Source organism: Macrobrachium nipponense, chromosome 24, assembly GCF_015104395.2.
Source record: "Macrobrachium nipponense isolate FS-2020 chromosome 24, ASM1510439v2, whole genome shotgun sequence".
Taxonomy (NCBI): domain Eukaryota; kingdom Metazoa; phylum Arthropoda; class Malacostraca; order Decapoda; family Palaemonidae; genus Macrobrachium; species Macrobrachium nipponense.
In genome coordinates, this window is record NC_061091.1 from 66,139,875 (window position 1) to 66,150,784 (window position 10,910).

The 10,910-nt window shown below is 35.6% G+C and overlaps 1 protein-coding gene across 5 annotated transcripts in view; it reads left to right on the forward strand.

Moving 5' to 3' along the window:
- The window catches only part of LOC135205726 (protein tramtrack, beta isoform-like), a 73,943-nt gene extending 65,495 nt beyond the window's left edge, over positions 1-8,448 (forward strand). For 4 of the 5 annotated variants that reach the window (XM_064236807.1, XM_064236809.1, XM_064236810.1 and 1 more), the window contains 3 exons: positions 1,550-1,744; positions 3,529-3,624; positions 4,338-8,448. In XM_064236807.1, the coding sequence (XP_064092877.1) occupies positions 1,550-1,744; positions 3,529-3,624; positions 4,338-4,814 (768 nt within the window). In that variant the 3' untranslated portion in view covers positions 4,815-8,448. The remainder of the gene's footprint in view (positions 1-1,549; positions 1,745-3,528; positions 3,625-4,337) is intronic. The other variant, XM_064236811.1, reaches the window with a different exon arrangement.
- Positions 8,449-10,910: the final 2,462 nt, after the last annotated feature.

The window sequence follows — 10,910 nt, forward strand, 5'->3', positions numbered from 1 at the left end:
GGTCACTACCTTGCTGGAGACACTAGTAAAGCAGAAGCAGACTTGGGTGACAGTAATCACGAAGTCAGCTATGCTAACAGGTAAGGAACCAAGATGTCAATCATCTGCATGTAATTTGTTTCCTAAAATCCTTCTATTCTGTCTCTTCCCACCTCCAATGGTGGGATTCAGCTATATATATATCTGTCAGGTAAGTTTCATGAACAAAATGATATTGTCATGATACAATAAAGTTTGTTCATACTTACCTGGCAGATATATATAATTAAGTACCTGGCAGATATATATAATTAAGTACCCACCCACCTCCCCTCAGGGGACAGTGGTATGAAAAATCTGAATAGAAAATGGGAATGGTTCCTGATATCCGCCTCCCAGCGGCGGGAATGGGTACTAACCACCTGGCCGCCCACTGCGTGTGCCGGGAGTTTTGAAATTCTGTCGGACTTCGGAGAATACAGCTATATATATATCTGCCAGGTAAGTATGAACAAACTTTATTGTATCATGACAATATCATTTTTCATACCTACAAGCCTGAGGTCTTAACGTTATACTGCCCGCCTCTAGCTGCCCCTCTGTTTGTTAAGTCATCCTGAGTTATTAAAGACTGGCATAGTGGCGTGGTCCTTGACCACTCCTCACCTGAGCTATGCATGCGTTGCCAGATATCACAAGATTTCTTGCTTTCATCTGCTTTTTAACCGGATCCAGCTAGGCGCTAGAAATTATCCTATTGTTAGGACCTCAGGTTTGTAGCTATGAAAAATACAAATTGTCTTGGAAAATTTGTCATTTTATATACTTTCTTTTAAATGAAGTTTACATCTGTACAGTTTATATGGAATGAAACTAAATGATTGCATTTAAACAATGAACAAATGCAATTTTTGGAAGATTTTTGCTGTTTTCTTTGAAGAGTATTATGTATTCTCTCTCTCTTCTTCTGCCATCTGTGACTTGTCATTTGGTGCAGTTTCTGTTGCTGTTTTTGCAAAGGAACTCGACACTGTTGAGCCAGCTGTAGCGATTGTCTTGCTTAATACTCCCACAGTATTAAGCACAGGCTTTACTATTCTGATGCTACTTCCTGCCTTAACACATCTACTGTAGCTGAGGAGAGTATCTTCGTCTGCAATGTCGAGCTCTTCTTCCTCTGCTGTCTCTCGTGCGCAGGAAGAAATCCAAGACATGGCATCACAGCAGGTCCTGTAGGACTTCATGTGAGGATTTTCCCTGCTGTAGAAGGAAAAAAGTTCTTGATGATGGCTGGTGAGTTACCGTTTCAAAAGCTAGTATCTATTTTTTTTCCAAAGTAGTGCCTCCTCTCAATTTTAGCAGAGTATTTCTGCAATTTTTGTGTGATACTAAGCCATTATTGTATTCAAAACAATGTTGGGGTCTCAGGACTTGATCCTTTATAGAAAAAAATTTATGATTAAATATTTTGCATTTGCCATAGTACGTATAATGATAGTGTTGTGATAAAATCTGTGTTAGTACTATCCCCAAGAATTTTACAGCCAACCTGAAGCTCCTTTTTTTTCAGGTATTGTGTAATCAACATGTGGAAGAGGAGGACGAAGAAATAGACGTCGTCCGCATAGTTGAAGATGATCCACAGACTTCTGATGGTAATCTAACACAAAGGAGAAATAGCAGTGGTAAGGAGAATGTAGATGAAGCAAGACTATCAGACGGAGATGACGATGCTATGTCAGAACAGCAGCTTAGACCTGAAATGGTTAGTAGCTATACTGAAGCCAGAGAACTTGCAGATGTTTTTATTAATTTGCTTGTATAATCTCTTATGTTCATCGATTCTTATTTTGAGTGTAGATGACTTATAAGAGTCAAAAAGTTGATGCAGCAACTATTAATATGTAGGAGATATTAGTTATGAGTTATATTACTACGTAGTAAGGAAGTATTTTCATCTGAAGTAAAGGTTTAAAAAGACATTATGTTTGAAGAGGGTATCATATTACCAATAAATGGTATAGTTATCAATTTGTACCATAGCCACAAACTGAAAGAACAGTCTCCATCTATGTTTACAGCATTTTAAACCTGACTAGAAACTATCTGGTATTAATCTTGATTACTATAGCTATCTAGTATTTAATACTTTGACATACAAATTTAAAGTATGGAATCTGTTAACTGTGCCGTGTTTTGATGTTTTGGAAATGATTATTTTTATAATAACAAGGCAAGGTGCAACCCTACTTAGAAGGGCAGAATCTTACTAGCCTAAGGGCCCCAGGAGAGCAAGCATCCTAATAATCAGGAATTTGAGAAGTAGAGTATCTGTGGAAATGAAATAGAAAAGAAAATAACTTAAATAACAAACAAGATACATATCAAAGTAAAATAAATAGGACAAATACCAAGTGATTACTGTGGCTGTGAAAATAATATTGGCTTGCTGAAATTTTAGTTGACTGCAGAAAAAAGATACTGTACTTTAGTTATTTTTCCATTCAATCACTGATGGTGCTCAGCTCCGAAGTTTTTTTTTCGCCACTGGAATGCTGGTCTTGTTACACTTACTCTGTTTCCTTTCCTTGTGTGCATGTGTGTAGCTCATGGGCTTCAAGATGAAGTAGATTTTAAATTTCACAACCTCTCATTCATGAGTTTTCTGTTTCTTCTATGTTTAAGGGATAGTCACTAGAGGTTGCAAAAAAATCTAGCACTCAGAAATTTGTGTATACTATTTTGATATCAGATTTTTCATTCATATCATTGAAATAATCATTAGAAATACATTTCATTAAAAAATACTCACAGCAGCTTGAGTCTTAAAATGGGAAAACAAATCTAGTTATGTTGTTGTACAAATATATTTAGAAATAAGACTACAGAGAGCTTTAGAGAAGCTGTGTGATGCTCTTATTCAGTCTGATAAACAAGGAGAAGTACAGGTTCCTGAAAGCTCTCTCTATTGTTGTATTGATAAATATATTTGTAAATTATATAACTGGATTTGTTTCTCCAAGACACTTCATTGATGCAAAAAGTATTTGGAATGGAATGGAATGTATAGAGTTTTGGCCAAAGGCCAAGCACTGGGACCTATGTAGTCATTCAGCGCTTGAAAGGAAATTGAGAGTAGGTAGTTTGAAAGGTGTAACGGAAGGAGAACCTCGCAGTTGCACAATTAAATAATCGTTAAGAGAGGGTGGAAAAGAAGATGGAAGAGAATATGAATGGAGGTAAAGTACAGTGAAGGAAAGGATTGGAGTTAGGGGCTGAAGGGGTGCTGTAAAAAAACTTGATTAATGCCTACTGTGCACCCCCGTGATGTGCACCATCAGCACTAACCCCCTACAGGGGAAAAAGTATGTGTCCTATTATAAATAATCTGATGCCAACTCTCATTGTTTTTCACAGATGACATGAATGGTTTTTCTTATGATGTTTGGCTTCAGGGTTACAATAAAACTGAAGGGAAACGGTTGATTCGGTTTCATATGATCTGATAATTATTTAAAATTTTATGTAATAATTGATTTTCTTTTGCAGGTAGCAAAGAAAAAATCAGATAACAACCTGTCTCCTAACAAGAAAACTCCTGGTAAATCGAGAAAGTGGGATTGGTCAAAATGTTGTCTCTGTCAGGTGAGGCTTGAAATATGACAACTGTGAAAATATACAGTGCTTACATTTTGCAAGTTTTATTTTGATGATGACACTTGTCGTTTGTTCATATGCAGAACAAACCTGGGTCTTAACATTAGAATTAGATCTGCATCTACTACAAGTAGAATGGGAATTTGTCTCCAAGGAAGCAGGAAAATTGAACAGAGATTATTATTATTATTATTAATAGGGGTTAGTTTTTCCAGACCTCTGAGTGTCAAGTAGACTCTTCTTGGGCTGGATAGTTTGCTACACTGGGACATTTGCCCTGAGGCTCAAAGGAGTTTTGAGATTGCATTAACTAAAGCCAAAACACACGCACACAAAACACACACTGTACACATCATTGTGACACAAATGCTATCTCAAACAAAGGAAACATGAGCAAAGAAGGAAAAACTGGCTTTAGGGAGGAGAGCAAAAAGTATCTCCTCCTCTGAAGGCAGTAAGAAGTAAACTGAATATGTCACAGGGATGAGATTAGGTCACTGCCCGCTTCCTCCCGTATCCCTGTGACTGATGCCAGATGTCACCAATTCCTTGCATAAACAAATTCCTATTGTTTTTTTACGGTTTCCAGCTGGTGCGAGATTTTATCCTAATGTCAAGACCACAGGTTAGTCAGCTATGAAAAATACAAATGACTAATTTTAAAATTTGTCATTTTTGTTTAAGTTTTTGAGTGGTTTCAGGGTGACGGCGGGTATCTGCAGCAGTCAGTGAAAGGCCTCCGGCATCTAGCTACTCAACTGCCCCTTTTCCACGCACTTGGGGAGACCTCACCGTTGCCTGTAGAAGACTTTAAAGGTGATGAATTATTTACGTCCCTGTTTTTAAATAATGCAAAATACCATAGCTCCTGCTACAATAATTACTCAGCATCAGCACTGCAGTGTTTGAAAAATCTTTCCAGAATTTCAGGAGAGGGTGAAAACTTTCCTGGGAGAAAAAGAAAAAAGGTAGATAATGGTAAGCTCACATGCTATTTATGTAGGAAACTGGACTCCATTAAGAATCTAACGTCTGTGGAAAAGGGCAAAAGAGCTAGATTCAAGTCAGCAGCAACAGTAGATGAACACTCAACTGAATTATACTATCATCAATCCTGCTTCCAAAATATTGGAAGTAATGTTGACATTACCCTGTCTGTTGAAACACAAACTGAATAAGTAGCCATTGACATCAATACCGAATCTGTGAAACATATGAGCAAAAGTGATGGGGAATGAATACAGTTCAAGAAGTAAGCAAAACCTCATAAATGCGTACTAAGCAGTAATATGATCTTTAGAATATGAAAACAGATGACAAATTAACTGGAGAAAACATTGCCAGCAACAGAGAACTGATGTATTTACTGTAAAACAGGCAAGAAAAACAACTGTACTTTGAAGGAAACCCAAAATGGAAAGTAAAACAAAAAACATCCAAATTCCAAAGGAATAGTGGAAATTAAGTACAGAAATAAAAGAAAATAGTATTTACAGTAACACTGGTGAGTGCTACTGGCCTGGGTGGTAAAAATACTGATTAAGAACAGAGTACGTAATTAACAAATCACTTGAAATCCTATCAGAATGCTGAGTAAACTCAATAAATGAATGAATTACAATGATTGGCAAAATATTGCTTATTCAAGAGGAGAAATTTTGAATGGTAAGCTGGGCTTGGGACTGGATGTATTGGTTGAAGGCCTTCAGTGAGCACCACCCTACATAATCATAAGTTTTGTTTGTCTCCTATACAAAAGGATAAAGGGGAATTTACTCGATAGGAAATATTAATGAGCCTATTCAACCATAAAAAAGTTGAGTTGAATATAGAATTTAGGCCAAAGGCCAAGCACTAGGACCTATGAGGTCATTCAGCACCGAAATGGAAATTGACAGTAAAAGGTCTGAAAGGTGTAACAGGAGAAAAACCTCACAGTTGTATTTATGAATCAATTGTTAGGAGAGGATGGAAAGTAAGATGGAAGTAAGAGAATATGAAAGGAGGTACAGTGAAAGAAATGAAAAGGGCTGCTGCTAGGGGCCAAAGGCATGCTGTAAAGAACCTAAGTAATGCCTACAGTGCACTGCACGAGGTACACTTGACGGTACTACCTACCTACGGGGTCAACTAAAAAAAGGAATACTATTGTGAGTAAAAAATAACTTGGACATATATGTCGTGACTTGTAATATGAAAAATGCAAATCTTGTGATGGGGATATTCGTTAATATGCTTAAAATGACAGGTTTTACCATTTTTTTTATCCTTTACAGTAATATGTAAATAGGTAAGGAGTTACATAGTTAGGACTAAGTGATTTCAGGTTTTTTCAGAGCTCTGCCTCCACAACATAAGCCACATACAAGACTGGGATGGACTGCATAAGCATGCAATTACTGTACTTAACCATCATAATGCCTAATTTTAAGGCACACGACCTATTATCAGAAGATAACAGTAATCATTACATGCAATAATGTGGGTCATGAACATTAGTATCTGGTATCAATCAAACATCAGCACTGTATATCTCAACTGTATAATGTCTTGAAAGAACCTGGTAACAAGAGCAGTTCTTTACATACAATGTCCTATATTGTTAAACTATTTAATTCTAATACTGTGTTTGTTTGTTTGCTTTTGTATTGTGTTTTACGTTACATGGAACCAGTGGTTTTTCAGTAACAGGCCCAACGGCTTTACTCTAATACTGTGATACAGGTAGTGTATATACCTCACTTGTAAGTGTCCATTAAAATACGAGGTCTTTGCAAACAGGACTGTGTTCTTGTACAGAATAAATTGTTGTTTATTATTGTTAATTAGTTTAAAAAGACCATAAGTCATTTCCAGGCTCATCAGGTTGGCCTCAAGGACTTGTTGTAAAATAGAACCACACAAAAGATAACAAAGATTCTTTGCATTGTACCTTGTGACCCCAGCTGCGTCCTCTTTCACTTACACCCTACACAGCCGTCCAACTTCTTCAGCTCTACCTTGTTCCAATACTCACCCCTCATTTTTGAACAACTTTTGGATGAGTCCTGTGAAAGCCTAAAAAATTTAGCTTGTTTGTATCAATCAAGTTTATATCATAAAAATAATACTAATCCTAAAAGGAAAGTACTATGTAGTCCAAAATTGGTTTTACATTCTAAAATTATTAATATAATTATAGCTTTATATAGTACGTATTATTAAGCTTCATATTTATCTCTATTAAAGTTTCACATCCCATCAAGTATTTATATGTGCTATCTGCTATGATCATTCATGAAACTTCCAACTTAACCATTGCCTTCCCCTCCTGGTTTGTGCATACAAACAGATGTTTAATACAGTACTGAATATTTTAGTTTGTATTAATGTTGTAGACTATTTACAGTAGGCTTAGAATTGCAGTAATACAAATAGTACTGTATTCAGTGTATTTGTTAGAGAGTTCCGTACAAATTTAAGTATAAGAAGTGAACTCTGTTGGTGCTGGTACTGTAAGGTATGTTACAGGTTTATGCAGCAGTATTATTTTAATAATAGAGTAATACCTTGAGATACGAGCATACAAATTTTTTGTGATACGAGCTGCAACTCGGTCCATATTTTTGTCCAAGATACAAGCGGAATTCCGAGATACGAGTGTTTCGGGAGGCTGCTGCTAGTTGGCACGCACTGGTCCAGCATCAGCGTGACCAGCATCTTGTTCATTCTTATGTGTTACCCACAGAATCAAGTCGGATTTTGTGCGCTGTACTTGTTTATTTGCATCATCTTCGCACTTTTTACTGAGCTTTTTTGTGCCATCATGAGGCCAAAGAAAGTGAGTATAAAGGACAGTGGTGAGAAGAGAATGATGTCAATAGAAGTAAAGCAAGAAATAATAGAAAAACATGAGTGATTGAACTGGCAAGGCTGTATGACCGCAGTACATCTACAATTTGTACCATCCTTAAACAAAAGGATGCCATCAAAAGTAACTACAATTCTGTCCCAGTTAAGGACAAATATCCATGAGGAAATGGAGAAGCTTCTGCTGGTGTAGGTGAAAGAGAAGGAGCTGGCAGGAGATACAGTGACGGAGACCGTATTATGCGAAGGCGCGTTATTTACACCGACTTGAAGAAGAAAGTCTTTATTTTTTTTTTTTTTTTTTTACAATTAATTTTTGTTGCTTACATTTCAAGTAAGGAAAGTGCAGTTTTAGTTTCATTTAAATTAAAGAAAATGCAGTTTTAGTTTACATTATGTTAAGAAAGTGCAGTTTTAGTTTGTGTCTACAGTGCCCACATCCCTTCCTCCCTCCCTCCTCTGCCTTTCACGTCCATTAGGTGCTCGTCTGTCTCCAAGGTAAGAATACAGTACTAAATAACACCTTTTCTTTTATTTCATATATTTTGTTTTGCATTGGTAAAGTATACATGTGTTTCTCAATTAAAAACATGTCTTTTTTCATAATTTAGGACGGTTTGGGGATGTTTCACAGGGTCGAAACGGATTAAATCTATTTAATTTATTTTAAATGGGAGAAATTTGTTTGACATTCAAGTAGATTGACTTACGAGCTCGGTTACTGAACGAATTAATCTCGTATCTCAAGGTATTACTATAATATGATGTAATAAACTAACAAAATTTACTGCAGTATAGTAATATGATAACTTAGGTTCATCCTGCAGCACCTGAACATCCAAAATGTGTTATTAATCAAAGGTTTGAGATTTGGCTAATTTTCCTATTCTACGCTGTATCACTGTAAAATATGATTTTGTTTCCTTTTATATTTTTATACCCAATAAACTACCATCAACTACAGTTGCATTTTCAGTGAGCCTAGAACTGTATGACACATTGTATTTTAAGTCAACATAAGATTGTGACAGTTTAATTTTTCCAAGAATGCCTAAGTCATCCTGCTTGTAGATCATTTCAGTTTACAAAAAAAAAAAAAAAATTTCCTTTTTTATAGCAGCATCAAGAAATAGTTTGTTAGTAAAAGTTTTTGCCTATACTGCAGTATACACTATATATAGTACATATCCATACACTGATACCAAATATATATAAAAATATGAAGTAAACTATAAAAAAAAAAAATCTCGAATAAGTGTCTTAATATTACTCATTTGATGTCCATTCTGAATATCTTGAGTTTTTTGTGTTTCCAACGCTAGTGTTGATCCACATACAGTACTGTAGTTCATTTTGGATGTTATACAAAATTACAATAGTTTAAACATTATTTACCCTAACTATATATCAAGCTATACAAATACATTCCTGGGGCAAAGTTGACAAAATTCTATAAAACTTAATATATGTAGAACAGATACTGTAGTGGCTTAGGCTTTCATAGAGCACACCTTCATCTTACTGCTCAATCATACACTGGGAAAAAAAACAGTAGTAAGCAAATAATACTAATGGATGAAAGTAAGGGTGCATAAAACTGCCCTTCCATCCTGATGTCTACTTTATGGACCAAGGGGCTTGACAGGTGGTAGAATAGTACTGACATAATCCAGGACACAGACCATTTGTACAAACTCAGTAAAGTATCTAAGCCTTTAATAAACTAATTAAGAAAAATCATGTAAAATACTCTTATCAAAACTATGATGTGAATTCTTGAGTACTGACTGACTAAACATTTTTATGATTAAATTTATCAATAAATTTTATCATTAACTATAAGGGAAAACCATATTGAACAGTTTGAATAAAAGCTGGTGGTTAATTATAATCATGTCCTCTACAAACATTAGTAAACTGGCGAAACAAAACAGATAGCACCAAAAGTCAAAGTACCAGTACATTTTGGAGGTCCTAATATAATTTAACATCCCTCCTTTTCCCACATACTTTTGTATAAAACTTTTAACAAATGAACATAATTTGAAAAGAACTGAGAATATAATTGACTAAAAATACACTATATGTACCTACTATTTCATGACAATATCTTCAAAATTCCTAAAGACAAAACTTTAATTTAACTTCCCATCCAATAGAGCAATGTTTAAAAATTTAGATTCATAAAAAGCTGCCAATAACTGAACCATAATTAGCAAATGTAGGGATTCCTACTTTTGTCTATGTATTACATTATTAAAATTAACAAAATTACCTCTAATGCAAAACATAATAATCTACATATAATTAAAATTGATTGTCCTCTGATTACAGCAATTTAGTGTCACAATACATAAGATAAAAATTTCAAGTGGCATACTAGTATGAAGCACTTTGTAGACACATTTTGCTACAAAATACTACCTGGACTTCAGGGTTTTCATTACACAATGATAATTCACTAGTTATGTAATTAACTGTCTGGTGTTTCAGCTACAACTTGAATTTAAATTGGGACATTTCACACAAGGCATTTCCATGCCCAATGAGTCAATACTTATTTAATGTTTAAATTCCCATTAGCTATACTGGTGTGTTCTGTCAAGTAGGGTGCATGCACCATACTACTTTGAATGAGAGGTGAAAATTGAACAAATTAGGACATTAAATGGGAACATGAAAGGCAGAAAACCAGAGATACACAGCTTTAGCCGAAGGGATGATGCAAAGGACTTCTATTACAGTCTACAGTGTGACCCTTACGAGGTGTCCCATATGTAGACACCAAAGTGTAAGTGCAAAATCTACTAGTAATCAGTAGAGGAAGACCATTCCATAAAGAGGAACTACCTATACTCTGTTTTTTTCCATCTGTCCATCCGCCTGTGGTGTTTTTGTATGGTAACACTGCGTCCCGGGCTTTAGATAGTTACATTCAACGATTATAATAATATCCTATTTCGAATATTAACGGTGTAATTCGCATACAGTAAATTATTAAAACTTCTCAGTTGCAAATGTACACCCAGATATCCTTTTATTTACCTAAAACTTACACACAGCGTAACTATCTAAAGCCTGGGACGCAGTATTACCATACAAAAACACCACAGGCGGATGGACAGATGGAAAAAAAACAGAGTATAGTTGACGAGTAGGGTTAAGCAACCTCTGCAAGACGGAAGACTGCTGCTTCACACATTAGAGCTCCTTCTATCTACAAGTCTTGCTGCCGATATCAACTTGACACCTTGATGTGTGTTTAACCAGAACATTTTGTCATCAAAAGCCTATGTCTTGAGGCAATTACAGTATCCATGCATAGCGAATGCATGCTTAGTTTTTCTGATTTCTTGCATCATTCGAGTCAATTACTTGTATGCGTGTTACTATAAAGTTGTCAATAATGGCTTCATGTAGGGCCA